At 49.4% G+C, this 14582-nt stretch overlaps 2 protein-coding genes across 9 annotated transcripts in view; one reads left to right on the forward strand and one right to left on the reverse strand.

Annotated features, from left to right (window-relative positions):
- PHTF2 (putative homeodomain transcription factor 2) overlaps window positions 1-9898 on the reverse strand; it is a 66504-nt gene extending 56606 nt beyond the window's left edge. For 4 of the 6 annotated variants that reach the window (XM_066984926.1, XM_066984858.1, XM_066984994.1 and 1 more), the window contains exon 1: window positions 9760-9898. The gene's annotated coding sequence lies outside the window, so the exon portion shown is untranslated. Of the gene's footprint in view, window positions 1-7664; window positions 8674-9754 lie in introns of those variants that run through there. The other 2 variants (XM_066984797.1, XM_066984721.1) reach the window with 2 other exon arrangements.
- Window positions 9899-10246: 348 nt separating this feature from the next.
- Window positions 10247-14578, forward strand: TMEM60 (transmembrane protein 60). 3 transcript variants are annotated; one of them, XM_048068571.2, is made up of 3 exons: window positions 10253-10390; window positions 11214-11591; window positions 13925-14578. In XM_048068571.2, exon 3 carries the CDS (start codon window positions 13968-13970, stop codon window positions 14370-14372), a length of 405 nt encoding a protein of 134 aa, XP_047924528.1. In that variant the 5' UTR covers window positions 10253-10390; window positions 11214-11591; window positions 13925-13967; the 3' UTR covers window positions 14373-14578. The 3 variants fall into 3 exon arrangements, with proteins under 3 accessions (XP_047924529.1, XP_047924528.1, XP_013035917.1); XM_013180463.3 differs by lacking the exon at window positions 10253-10390 and adding an exon at window positions 10918-10935; XM_048068572.2 differs by lacking the exon at window positions 11214-11591 and having other exon boundaries at window positions 10247-10390.
- The last annotated feature ends 4 nt before the right edge of the window (window positions 14579-14582 follow it).

Raw genomic sequence — 14582 nt, forward strand, 5'->3', positions numbered from 1 at the left:
TAACTACAGGCGAAGAAAACGGTTGTAGAAACTCATTATCAGCAGCAATTGAAAGAACCGTTTAGCTTACACAGGAAGCTTTACCTCAAGAGATACATTAACTTCATCTTCCCCTCTACAAGTCAGTGATTGCTCAGGAAACCAGCACTACCTTGTGAATCCCACACTTCCAGCTGCAGCAAATATGGCTGAGAGCAGACAAGGCATTTTCAAGGCAGCAACCCTTTTTTTGCAGCAGCTCTCCAGCTCACCCAAAACCCCTTTGCCTCAAGAACTGATTACATCACAAAACTATAATAAAACTACTTTATTATACTTGTTTTATTTGATTCCTTTCAACAATCCTGTTACTTAGATTACACAGTTTTCATATTTTTAAAAAACTCCATTAAGCCCCTCACGCAGTCCAGTGTAGTGTTATTTAACGCGCTATTGAACTCCACAGCACGCAGTTGCCAAGAAGATATCACAAGATCATAGGACTGATGTTGTCTCACGAGCTTCACAGAGGCTGGTGTGCTAAGTAAAAAAGCCTCTACCAGGAAATATCACATCCTTCCTCAGGAGATATACGACACTTTCTGATGCAGCACTGAAACAAAAGATGACAAAACGCGTTCAATTATTTCCAGACACTGTTTCTGCTTGAAGAGCCCGGGATTTGTCTCTCTTTTTCAAGACAACATAACGAGTTTGATACGTTTGGCCTGAAGGTAACTTCTCTGGATGAGAGACTGATGGCAACAATTGAAGACGTTTCAGCTGCTGCCCTGGCTCTGACTCCGCGCATCTGCCCACAGCTCACCGAACACCCCGACAGGAGACCACGACGATTTCAGACCCCGACAGGAGACTGAGACCATTTCAGGACTCCACACATTTCTTGCAAATTACTATTTTATTCAGCTGACAATTTGTATGACACTGATCCTGAAGTCAGACCGGAGAGGCTGGGCTCTGAGGCACATCCACGCCAAATGGGCAGAATGAGCAAAGCGAAGCAGCTGATACACATCTGCAGCCCCACCAGAGCACTGCCATTCTTCTGCCTCGCTCTCCACCCATCCTCCCCGTTTGTTTCACGTTATATGGCAAATGCACGCCCTGGGGCAAGGAGCAGCTTTTGCACTCAGCTGCACATCTTGCGCAGGGCCACTGCAGCAAGATGAGCTTCATCTTAACTGGTTGGAGACTTAAGAGCAGCATCAAGGATACTGCCAGCTTCAGAGATAAGATGAAACACGTAACAGCCTGAGCCCAACATCCCAACCATTAACATGACGAATAACAAGCAATAGCCTTCGATGAAATTCATTACTTGCTTAAAACTAAAACCAGATGACTACCTTGTTTTGTTGATCCTTATTCAGATGTTTCATAGCTGTTTCTTTTCCATTTCACAGCATACTTATACTTCCCTTTAAATAAGCACACGCTACACCTTGCAATCAAGTGAGCAATTCCTTCAAAAGCTACCAAAACGTGTACTTAGATATCTTCAGCTATTTAAATGCTCAGTCGAGCAGTGCACAATATTTAAGACAGGATTAGATACTATGCTATACACTTAAGTAAATTCAAAATAAGTATATTTTAAAACCTTACTCGTATCCAAAATGTTTTGGAGTCCAAGGCGAGACATAAATGCAAACCTTTCTAAATGACAGCCTACAGCAAACAAAATCTATTTGAAGCCTGAGGGAAGTTCAGAATAAAGCTGTGGTCCTCAGACTAACAAAGGCCAAAACAATGACTTACAAATTCTGGAAGACTATACAGGATTAACCAGTGTCAACAAGACAAAGAACGTCATTAAAAACACAACACAGGCAAGGAATGAGTGGCAAATAGCTGTTTCTCCGGCCTGAAACACCGTGAACCACTAAGTGTTCCAAGGAGCCTCTTTCCTTTACAGCAATGCTAACCCGAACGGTCAGGACACCATCCAACACTGAGTCAAAACGTGAAGGTCCAAGTTAACGTTATCAACAGGTTGTTGTCGTTTTGTGATATTTGAAGTTAAGAAGCCCAGTGAACAGCTTAGTCACGTTGTGCATCCCCTACTGACTGAAAACTTACGTCATGAGAGAAGAAACCAGGAGGCACCAGCGTACAGCAGACACACCGCTGCCACTCACCAGGAGTCGTCCTTCCTGCACTCAGATCCTGGGGGCCGTGCCACTACCAAGAGGATTAGACCCTTGAAGCAGTGTTTCAAATGACACATTCTTTTCATGGGCATTACAAATAAATCATTAAACCCACACTTCCCTTTCTAAAAGGAACATCAAACGCCATATAATGCTCTCAGTGTTCCCTTCAAGCACTTTATCTATGCGGCGCTCTCCTCAAAACAGCCTTTCAGAATTGCAAATGGTACGGAAGCAAATGAGAAACGTGTCACACCTTTCGGTGGAAATGTTATCGCGTTGCTTTCGGCTAGCCTTAACAAAATCTGGACCAGACAAAGGGACGAGGAAGAAAAAAAAAAATCAGACACTGCTATCCTAACGACTGGATCTAGCGGCCAGCAGGAAAATACTCTTGCTGCCGTGCCAGCCGAGGCCCCCCAGGTTGCTGCCTTGCAAGACAGTTTGCAAACAGAAAGGAATTAACATACTTGCTTTCCCAAAGGAACAGCGTGGTAGCTTGTAAATAAAAAGGAATTAACATACTTGCTTTCCCGAAAGAACACCAAGTCTGCTAAATTTGGATACAGGCATTCTTAAGAGATTGTTCATGGGCTGGATTCTCAAGCCTTGTTCTTCACCCTGCCTCTAAATTTAAAAGGAAAAGAAAAAAAAAAAAAAGCATCGAACATCCTGAGATATTTGTTTGGGAAGTTTGGTCGGTGGAGGATTTTATCAGGCCAACAGCAACATCAGTATGGTGGCTGTATACCAAGCCGTGTTCTTCACCAGCACAGACTTACCACACGTGATACATCACGCCATGAGGTACGTGGCAGCACAGCCATACCTGCCCTTGCCTCAGGTAAGGTGTCAGTTTTTAAAAACCACTACTCTCTCAGGCCTCTCAACTTTGCCCACAACCACAGCATTTGACCCACTTCTGCTACTACTTGTTCCTTCACACGCGCTCATACCCATTAGCACTTACTGCCATCCGAAGCAGAAAGTTGTCACAGCTACAGCTTTGGCACAGAGCACGCAGACAGAATCACTTCTCAAATCTGGATGGAAAGGAGGCTGGACTTCGCCATCTGCACTTCCACAACTGACAGCTCCGAAATCTGAAGGGCAGACTAGCAAGAGAGTAGCACAGGGAACGACCGTCTCCCAGGGAAAATTTGCTTTGCCAGTGAATTACACAACTGTCTGGGAAATAGTAGCAAAACGTTGAGCATCGGGGTTTCTGAGATTTATTTCAGGTTGTGGGAAAAGAACATCACGTGCAGTTGCTGCAGCTCCTGCAGCCATTTCTGGGATCTCTGCCTCAGCCTTAAGGTCTGTGCAAGTTTCCTAATTTTGTTACATAACTGCTTTCTTCTCAGGGCTCCCTTTGAAACACCGTGGCACGATTTCATAGCTACCTCATTCACAGAAGTGCTGGAGAAGGGCTCTGCGCCGAGCAGTCCAGGACCCACACCTCCCAGAACTTGCTTCTGAGCCTGGCGCAGTGCGTATTAAATAGCAAAATGTTCCTGATATTTAATCACGCTCTGCTGTTTAATAAGGTGAGAAAATTCAAGCCTGTAAAGGGGATTAAAACGAAGGTAATTTTGCCTCTTATAAGAGATGTTAGTTACAAAATTGCTGTCAATCCAAACGCAGTAATTGCCGTCAGCATCCTAGATCTACAAGGCATTTCTAAAAATGTCACATCTTTTAAAAAGTAATTAAACAGCATACAGCTGATGGCAAGTTCTGCTCTTTTTAATTCCTGGGTTTTGTAGTGAATATTGCATGCAGACATAGGATATATATACCCTGTTACACCCTACATTTGCAGTCTTACAATGAGAAACCCCTCAAAGAAATGCTGAAAAAAATCCAATATACAGTGGCCACCTTGAAATAAAATGCAGCGCTCCCGCTCTCCTTCTCGTAGCTCCCAATACCTCGGCGATTTCCTGCGAGAAACCTTGCTCACTGGAAATACCTGCTGCTGTTCAGCCAGCCGTGTTTATCTGTCACCAGGCAATGCAAGGCAGAGCTGTGGCTTCTCGAGGAGCACAGTCAGGAAGTCAGAAACCGCTCCTGAATGGGCAACTTTACATCATGCTCTCCAAATAGCAACCTGGCAAGTTTCTGCAGCAGCTCAGGCACCAAGTGGCTGAGCTGTAAGACGCAGCAGTCCCTCAGAACAGCTTCCACCCTTCTAGAGCAATTCAAAAGCCGAGACTATTTTTTTTTTTTAAGTCTCCGAGTGCTCCAAGCAAGGGACTCCCGAGCAACAAGCCCTACACATGTATCTGGCACGCTCCTCAGAACCGTCATTAAAAATGGAACACCAGTCTGCCTGCAAGCCTATCTGATAGGGGGTAATCAGGGCCCTTTCTGCAACGGAAGCTCATGTCTTCGTCTATCAGCATTTTTGAACATGTCAAACTCGCTGATAAACCAGAGCAAGCGATAAAGCAGACGCAGGCTTTCAAAGAGCCTTTGGAAGGGCGGCCAGGACTCGTGAATAAAGTGCTGTGTGTGAAAAGCGAACGCTGCCACAGACTAAAAAGCAGCCAGGAAACTGAACACGATTTTGAGGTCAACGCTCTTCGCTGCCATGGGCTGCTTGGATAATGAGGATTAACCCAGCCCGAATAAAACCACACTCACACCGAGTCCTCCTAGTCTTGATGCTCCCCCCTAGCTTGCTCGTGTCAGGCCACACAGCGGTAACAGAGGCAGGCAGGCAGCGCCCTGTTCTGCATGCACCAGCAGCTCGCTCCTCCTGGAGGTTTACAGGTAAAGCAGCAGGGCGAGAGCACCGCGGGACCTCCAGCTTCGCACGAAATCCAACCGCGAGACCTCTGCGGGACCAGGACGCCGAGACATCCATCACGCTGCTGCAGCAGGTGCTGACGGCTGACGTTAGCTGGGGATGCCGCACGTTCCTCTGGCTGCCCGAGCTCTGCCAGGAGAACCTGGAGCGGCTGAGGGAGCTGGGGTTGTTCAGCCTGGAAAAGAGGAGGCTCAGGGGTGACCTTATCGCTCTCTATGGGTACCTTAAAGGAGGCTGTAGCGAGGTGGGGGTTGGTCTGTTCTCCCACGTGCCTGGTGACAGGACGAGGGGGAATGGGCTAAAGTTGTGCCAGGGGAGGTTTAGGTTGGATGTTAGGAAGTACTTCTTTACCGAAAAGGTTGTTAGGCATTGGAATGGGCTGCCCAGGGAGGTGGTGGAGTCACCATCCCTGGAGGTCTTTAAGAGACATTTAGATGTTGAACTTAGTGATATGGTTTAGTGGAGGACTTATTAGTGTTAGGTCAGAGGTTGGACTCGGTGATCTTGGAGGTCTCTTCCAACCTAGATGATTCTGTGGTTCTGTGAAGACGCTCAAGGTGCTCCCGGAGCCAACAGAGGAGGTCAGCGGGGCTCGGGTGGTGTTGAAGTCGTTCAAAACACCCTGAGACAGGTCTCCACCTGCACCCTCCCCGTGTAGCAGAGTTAACCCTTCTCTGAGCAAAGTTAACCGGGACCAACTCAGGCTGTTGCCCTTCCCTCCTGCCCCTACCCAGACCAGCAGCCTAGCATTTTAACAAAGCACCAAGTCCTTAAATTGAGGGAGCTTGCCCTATAATTGCAGGCCTCAAGCTGCTGTAAATAGGCCCAGCAATGCTCACTGTATTCATCTGTCATGCATTGAAAGAACTGAAGTAGTAACATTTCCAAATGGCAATTCATCTTACATGAGCAAAGCTTAAGATGGATCAACTTTACCAACGAATAGGCGGTATAAAAACAGAATTTAATATCGACAGTGCACATTTGGTCTGTAGGACAGGTGAGAAGTGGACTACCTGCACCACACGACCTTAAAATCAGGTGTCCGGGAAGGAGACGAGGTGGCTCTGCGAGCTCTTCCATTCACCACACTACAGTCAGAAGAGCAGAGACACCTGAAGAGATGCGGAAAGGCAAGGAAAATACTGGGGTGCTGCCCCCTGTTGAGGCAGGGGCATATGGACAGAAAAGTAAGGACTTAAAAATTAAGTAAGACCTTAATAAACACACAGGAAAATAGAGTAAAGAAACTAACAGCTTCTAATAATTCAGGGAACTTGAGGCTGAGCTTGAAGTAAAGCAAAGCCAAACTTTTAACAGAGAAATATTATGTTGCAACACAATCGTGCTGTCAAATCCGCTGCCACAGGAAGTCACTGAAGCCAAGGGTTTTACTCAGATTCAAGCAGAAAACAGTTATTTAAGCACGTAACAACGCTGAGGAAAAAATAACACACACGGCTGAAGGAACCTCAAGTTTCACAGCCCGGGACACAACACAACAACATCCCGAGAGATCACTGAGGTGTATTTGGCCACACAAATGCTGGTCCCAACCCAACCCCACAGCGGCCAGCTGCGAATGCCAAGGGAAGAGCACAAGCAACAACCAAACCAAACCAAACCGTGCCTTAAGCGAGCTGAATGCTCCATGCTGCTCAGCTGTCTTAGGGCTGGCATCTGCCAAGCACCTAACCCCAAAAAGCATCCGGCGCTGGCCAGCTCCCAAAGCACAAGGCATGCCTGACGTCGTCTCTGATGCTGTACGCTTTTCATTTCTTCTCCCACCTTGCAATTTTATTTTTGAGAACAACAAATTTATTTGCAAAAACAGAAGCTCAGCCCAGTGCTTGGAGTCAGTCCAGGCAGCGTGTTGTTCCGACCCACGGGAACGTGTCTACCACGACCACGTCAAGTGATAGGAGGATAAAGCCGGAACGCTGCGTCTCTCTTTTAAACAGCAGTCCCAGTAACAGCGAATTTCAGTAAACGCTTTTTGACCACCGTTGTAGAGTTAGCGGTGGCCAGCTGTCCTTGGACAGGCAGGACGGGCAGCACTCCAACACAGGTAGCCCAAGACTTCTGCTTCCTTCATAAAACAGAAAATAATGTTTAGGAAACCCACGCAGGCCTGCACTGTTCCGTGGGCAGACGCACTTACTGATCTGTGGCTGTTGCTGCTAAGAAGCACCCCAGCAGTCGCACCCCACCCGCACCACCGGCTGCCCAGCTCGTTGTGCAACCAGGAGCCACCCCGGTCCTGAAGCACCACGTAACCTCTTTCTCCTGGTGGGAGCGTTACTTTGGGTCAACGCTTGCCAAGAGCTTCATAAAAACTTGTCACTCTGCAGGTACTTAATGTCTTTCAGTTGTCCTTAAATTTGGTGGTGCCATCTGACGGACTAAAGGAGTTATTCAAACAGCAGAAGACCAACAAAGGAAGTAATTGTACGGGTCTTGTGCCCTTGGTAAGCCCAGCTAAAAATGCACGTAAACTCTTAGGTCATGAACCTGCAGAGCACGCCATTTGTTACACACACAACTCCCTCAAAGACCCCGAACCACCTGTGAACGTCAACATACTCACTCACGAGAGACCTGAGGAAAGGAAAATAAATGATACTGCTAGTTCTCTCACAACACTTCTACTACAAGGAGTAAGACACGATCTTCCAAAAGGCGTGGGAGGAGAGCATACACACCTTGGGAGACCTGGGACAGAACCAATGTCCGCTGCTTTCCAGTGACCCCTGCCAGCTACAACAGGAACAGCACTGCTCAGCTCCAGGAGCCGCCGCGGCCACCAACCTGCTCCCACCCAGCCACCGAAGCCTCTTCACCTCATCCGCACGCTCCTCAAAGCACAGCAAGATCCTGCGTCCCACTCCGAAGCTCTCCCAGGACCCACACCGCTATTTGGGCAGCCGTGGGTGCAGCTGGGCCGACCGCCGGGGCGAGACAAGCAAATTGCTCTGGGAGAACTGACCGACCGGTGGCTTATTCGCCCGTCTCACTGCACGTAACGCGAGAGGAAAAACATCCTACTGCAAACACTGAATTCAACCAAGCAGGTTTCCAAATTCTTCTTCGGATGACTCAGAGTCTATTTCGCCCTTTATAATATTTATACCCAGAACACAAACATACGTTGGCACCAAAACATAGCAACAGAAAATCCAACTGCATAAATGTTCCTCTTTAAAAGGGGACCAGGACCTTAAACGCACCGCTTCCAAGCACCGCTTTCAACCTTCGCTTGCAAAAATGAAAATTGTTGGCGAATACCGTACAGGAGAGATCTGGGGGGAAAAAAACCATCAGAAGTGACAGAAGTATGATGTGCGTACGGACATCAGCTCGTAAACACCTTACCAGAACAAAAATAAGGCTTCTCGGAAAAGGATTATCCTTCCCAGGGAGTCGCAAAGAAAGAGGCAAATCAAAGGAGATGGCTAAAACCTTCCGAGCTACAGAAATAGCCAAATCCACAGAGCTATTTATAACCCAGAGATTTACTTGCTGACCACTTTTAGCCTCCAAGCCCAGCAAAACAAAATCATCTCATGCCAAGCGGCACCGCACACAACAGAAACGTGTCCTCCTGCCACCGAGCGACTGTCCTAACCATGGCCCAAGACACCGGGGCTGCCTCGCGAGGATTAACGGGTTATTTCAAGCAATGCACTTCTCCCCGATAGAACAGACACCACCAGCTGTTTATCAGCATCAACAGGAAGATGTAAGTGGGCAAATTACCGATGACACACATCATTCCTATTAGAGACGTGGTGCGCCCAAACCCCGGCACGAGCTGCGTTTTCTGCAGGGATGTTTCATCGGGAAGAATTTCAGAACTTTAATTAAAGCGCTCGCAACAAGTCGGGTTTTCCAATTAATTACTTTCTTCGGTTAATTATATCGCAGATGGGTAAGATGCTGGCAGATTTGGAACGAAATGAGGTGGTGGCGTGGCTTTTCAAGTGACCAGTGATATGTAAAGGCTGTAAAAGACGGAGTGCCAAGAGTGGGGCTTAAGAATAAGGGCTCAGAGCGGCACTACACCTGATGCACCTGAGCTATGCACGCTCGGGGTGTGCGCAGAACAAAAGCGGCCAACACCTGGACGGCTCTGCTACCGGTAACCATTTCCCCAAGTGCTCTCGCCTTTGTTTCTCATAGGGGAAAAAAAAAAAAAGAAATAGCAAGTGAAGAACTTAGCAGGAAACAATACGACGGAAGAAAATGTAAGGCACGGGAAGCGCAGCCCGGCGTTTGGCTTCCAGGGAAAGGCGGGCACAGCGTGAGGTGCGGGCGGGCTGGTGCGGGGAGGGGGAATAAAACGGTAATAAAGTGGGGGAGGGAGGGAAGGGGGGAAGGGGGCTGAGGGAAGGGACCGAAAGGCAGCCAAGGGGGGGGGGGGGGGGGCTGGGATGGAGAGGTCGGAATTGAGGAGATGGGGGTCGAGGGGCTGAGGGGGGGGGGGGCGAGGGGCTGGGGGGGGGGGGGGGGGGAGGGGTTGGGGAGGAGGAGAGGGGCTGGGGGGAGGAGAGCCCCAGCTCCGGCCCCAGCCCCCGATCGCCGCCCTCCCCTCCTCACGGCCGGGCCGGGGGAGGCCGCGGGCCTCAACCCACCGCCGCCGTAAGGGCCCCCGCTGAGGGGCCGCGGGGCCGGGCCCTTCCCCAGCCCCTTCCCCCGGTCCCGTCACGGTCCCGTCACGGCCCCCCCAAGGGCGAAGCAGGCGCCCACGGCTCCCCCCGGAGGCTGAGGGGAAGGGGGGGGGGGGGGTCCCGACCTTACCGCCTGCCCGGCGCCGCGCCTCGGCAGCGCTCGGTGCCGTTCGGGTCCGTTCGGCTCCGCTCGGGTCCGTTCGGGTCCGCTCGGCTCCGCCAACGGCAGCGCGGGGAGCGCGAGACTGAGAGGAGGCAACAGCTGTGGGAGGGGGGGGGGGGGGGGGGGGGGGAGCGAGGCGCGCGCCGCGGGGGCGGGGCCGCGGCACCTCAGTCGTGCAGTCCCCGCCCACCTCGGTGGGAGGGGGTCGAGGGGTGAGTGGCGGCTGTGCTGTCCAATGAGAGAGGGAGGTGGGTGGGGTTGTGGTTGGTGGGTGGTTCTTTATGGTGTGGGGCGGGCGGAGTGATAGGCAGCCGCACGCACGAATGGGCGGTGAGGAGGGGGGAGGGAGGCGGGATGAAAGCCGAGCCGCAGCCAATCGGGAGGGGGCAGCCCCGCCGTGACGGGCCTGCCTGCAAACAGCGGCGGGAGGCGGGCTTTATCTCGAGCGCCGTCTGAGCGGGCCAATGACAGCGCGGGGCAGCGTGATGAGCGTCCGCGCTGCCCAATGGCGGGGCGGGACGCTGCGCGGAGCTGCGTGCGGCCTGCGGGGCCCGGCCGGGACGGGACGGGTCGGGCTGCGACGGGCCCTGCCCCTGCGGTAGGTGGCGGGGGGACCCCGGGGGGGGGCTCCTGGAGCCCTGTGAGGGGCCTGAGGGCAGGGGCGGGAAATGGGGGCAAATAGGGAAAAACAGGGGGGGAAATGGGGGTAAAATGGGAAAAATAGGGGGGAAATGGGAGAAAATAGAGGGGAAAAGGGGAAAATAGGAGGAAAATAGGGGGAAAATGAGGGAAAATAGAGGAAAGTAAGGGGGAAAAAGGGGGAAGATAGAGGGAACATGGGGAAAATAGAGGAAAATAGGGGAAAATGGGGGGAAAATAGAGGGAAAAGAGGAAAATAGATGGAAAAAGGGGGGAAGTGGGGGGAAAAGGAGGGGAATTGGGGAAAATAGAGGGGAAAAAGGGGAAAGTAGGGGGGAAAATAGGGAAAGTAGGGGGAAAAGGGGGAGATGGGAGAAAATATGGAGGAAAAAAAGGAGGTAAATGGGGAAATAAGGGGGAAAATGGGGGCCAGCCGAGCAGCAGAAGGCCTGTGAGGGACCCCGGGGCTGTTCCCGGGTTCAGTTCTCCCCGCCAGACCGCTCGGTGTGTCCCTGAATTAACCTACAGTGCTGTTTAATTGGGCTTCCCTCTCCTGAAGTTAGTTAAGCACCAGTCAAGGCTTACGTTTAAGCTCGTAGATCAATTGTTGTTACTGTAGGGCTGAGCGTTAGGTTAACTCCTCTGCTTTGTTTTTTCCTTCTGAAGGGGCTATAATTAGCTTATGGGACATTCTGGTTATTTAGAGCGTCCCACCAAGGTCAGTAACGGTGCTTAGGCAGTGTTTCTCATTACTGATAAACTCCACTTGCTGCTAATTACAGGAGTCCTGTAAGGAGCTGACAGCTTTTTTAGTTCTGCACCCCGCCTTTGACATTGCTTCTTCGCAGAAGAACTGGTTCAGGCTTGTGCCAAATTTGCATCCCTCTTCCAACCCGAACGTCTTCTTGGGATGGCTGCCTCCAGCTGGGAGTCTGCAGATCCCCTCCTGCTTTGCTAACAAAACGTGGTCAAGTGCTCTGTGTGATCAGACCTTCATCACTACGCCAGCTGCATCCCCAGCTGTCGGTCTGTAGACTTCTAGCTTCCTGTACTTGGGGTACGGGGCTATAAGATCTCGAAAGTACCCCTGGATTCTTTGAGTTTGCATCCTCAAAATGTAAAATTGAATGGAGCCTTGCAGTTCCTGTCCCATTGCGCAGGTACGTCTCCTGATTAGATCAGTGAAAGGCAATACAATGTCCCCTGCTGAGGTTTTTTGTCTGTGCTTTTTAAAGTTGTGTTACTAAGTGTTCTGAACAATTAAGAAAATTGAAAATCTTCACATGAAGTTAGCAACCTTCATATTGGGCAGCCCCATCTAATACCTCATTGGTAACTTTCTGTTTTCTCCAGACACTTGATAGCCCCTTCTTTGAGTGTCGATCACCTGATACTTCTAAGAGTGTTGAATTCCTCCCAGGCACAAGTTTCCAGCCTGTTTCTTTGGTTTCTCCTTTCTCCAGTTTGCTAATGAGAGATTCTCCTTCTTGTACTATCTGTAGCAGTATTTCTAGAACTGTTTTTCTGGAATGTTTTGATGAAAGGATTGCTGAAACAGGTTCAGGTCACCACTGTCTTCACTGTAGCCACAAACTTGTACTTGAGGATACTGGAAATGTTGTCTGAGTGCAGGAAATACTTAAAGCAGGTCATAATAATTGTTCTGTAATCCTCTCTATCTGCCAGCTGGTTTAGGTGTGTTCCTACAGCAAGAAAAGAGCAACGCTGTCTAAGCTTCCTTCTAATTTCTCAGCTTAATAGCAATTAACTCCTGTGCAGAGGTCACCGCTCAGCTCCACCCCTCCTGTAAGGATGGGGTCTTGGTTCCACCTCTCCAGTAACTGCCTTTCTTCAGACCTTCTGGCAATCCAAGCGGAACAGAGACACTGAAAAGTCAAGTACAAAAGTACCAAACTTCTTTTTTTTTTCTAGTTCAGCTCAAGGAAGTGGCCTGGGTTGGGGTCCCCCAAGTGCCGGAGGGAGGAGATGCGCTTACAGCAACCCCAGCTTTGCTTAGTTTAGGCTTGGCTGGATCTGTTCAGTAGGAGAAAACCCACTGGTTTGCTCGAAATCTAATCTGTTCAAACTTCAGACCCAGCCTGAAGAAAACAGTAGGCCTGCTGAACTGTGTATCAAGAGGCAGGTTGCAGTTGCGGGGCGATGTTAGAGGTGCACAGAACTGTTATCCCCCAGCGGCACCTCCAAACCGGCTGAGCCAGCAGTGGCTGCGTCCTGCATCTGGTTCCGATGTTTGAGTACACGCCCGGTTCGGTGTGCTAATCTGGGGGGAAAAATCCGAACCCGGTTAAAAAGAAAACGCCGCTAACAGTTTTCTGCATGTTCAGAGAGCTGAATAGGCGTCGTGATGTGACATGAGGCGTCACCAACCCTGTGGAGGACGCAGGAGGCAGGGCTGGTCCGGCCCCTCTGGCAGCCCGTGACGGTCGGGTGCTGCAGGCGAGCTGCTCTTCTGAAGTAGCCTAAATACTTTGTCCTCTGGAACCAGTCAAAGTCCAGGTTCTTATTCAAGTGGAACTATAGCAGTGGTGTTCAAGAATTAATTTTTGTCAAGCTTGCAAAAAAAAAATCTCAAATGTTTAAAATAGTTAAGACCCCTGTTTTAGCGCCGTGTCACTGCCATGCAATTGCCCATCTTTGTAGCATCCATTATTAAGGTAATAATAATTCTTGCTGCGTTAAAGCTGGTACTTTAGACTTGCAGCAGAATCCTTCTGGCAGACACGATGGTCGATGTCTTTCATTTAGGCGTATAAAAACTTTTATGACTGTAATGGCAGCGAGATACTTGTGTCTGTTTTTCTTCTGTCATGACTACGCTGAAACTTAAATATGCTACCAAGCCGCTCAGTTGGTTTGGCTGAAGCAGAATCAGTCAATGTCTGCATACTTTAGATACTTGCCAAAAAAGCAAATGTTATCCTTAACTTTTAGTATTTTAGGGCTGCTGTTGAACAGTAAGTAGTAGTTAGCAGAGCTTTCTGGCTCAATTTCAGACCGGGTCACTTCAGCTGTAGATATTAGGATCTTTCAGATACTTTGTTACTTGTCCTTTTTAACTGGCTTGTGTTTTAGTGTGGTTATTTATTATGGACAGCGAAGTGCTAGCTTTATTTTCAAAGATTAACTACGAGTACCTTGGTACTGAAGGAAAATAGATCTGAACATGTTCTCAGAACACAAAAATCCCTAAATGACTTTGACAGCTAGTTTGGGTTCAGAGCATCGCTTGTTTCAAACGGAGAGGTGAGTTGTACAGCTGCTGCCTGAGGGCGCTCCGTGTTGATGGTGGGTGGAACCAGCACAGGGTGCATGGCTGGGAATGGGAGCTAGAAAAGAAATGCCAGGACACAGAGCATGTAGCGAATGTGGAAGGGGTGGGAAGGCAAGAAATTAGTCTACTTCACAGATTATGCCTCATGGTTGATACCGTGACATCTTTTGATGCCTGCCCCTCTGCTTTTTGTGTTCTTAGGTTGTTGCCGACCACGGGAAGACTTCCTCTCAAAGCTGTTTAAATGAGAATGTCCCTGGCGCAAAGGGTACTACTGACATGGCTTTTTACGTTGCTCTTCCTGATCATGCTGGTGCTGAAGCTGGATGAGAAGGCTCCGTGGAACTGGTTCCTCATTTTCATTCCAGTCTGGATATTTGATACTATTCTCCTCGTTATGTTAATCGTAAAAATGGCTGGACGGTGCAAGTCTGGCTTTGACCCTCGCAACGGCTCGCAGAACATCAAGAAAAAAGCCTGGTACCTCATCGCGATGCTGCTCAAGTTAGCCTTCTGCCTTGCCCTCTGCGCTAAACTGCAGCAATTCACCACGATGAAACTAGCCTATGTATTTATCCCCTTGTGGGCCTTGCTTATTGGGGGTATGGTTGAACTTGGATATAATATCTTCTATGTACGAAGAGACTAAGCTGTAGGGGGTATTCGTGTCTGAGACTGGTACCGAACTGCTGGATTATTAGTTTTGCCACAAATGTGATCTCTAGGACACCACATAAGAAAACGCTCTGGAGACTTCATCTAAACGAGGCTGGAGACCAAAAGTAGACTTGTTCCATTTTTTATTTTAAAATGGTCATACATGCTCTTGTAAATAAAAGTATTTGTTCAACATTAGGTG

Source organism: Anser cygnoides, chromosome 1, assembly GCF_040182565.1.
Source record: "Anser cygnoides isolate HZ-2024a breed goose chromosome 1, Taihu_goose_T2T_genome, whole genome shotgun sequence".
NCBI lineage: Eukaryota > Metazoa > Chordata > Aves > Anseriformes > Anatidae > Anser > Anser cygnoides.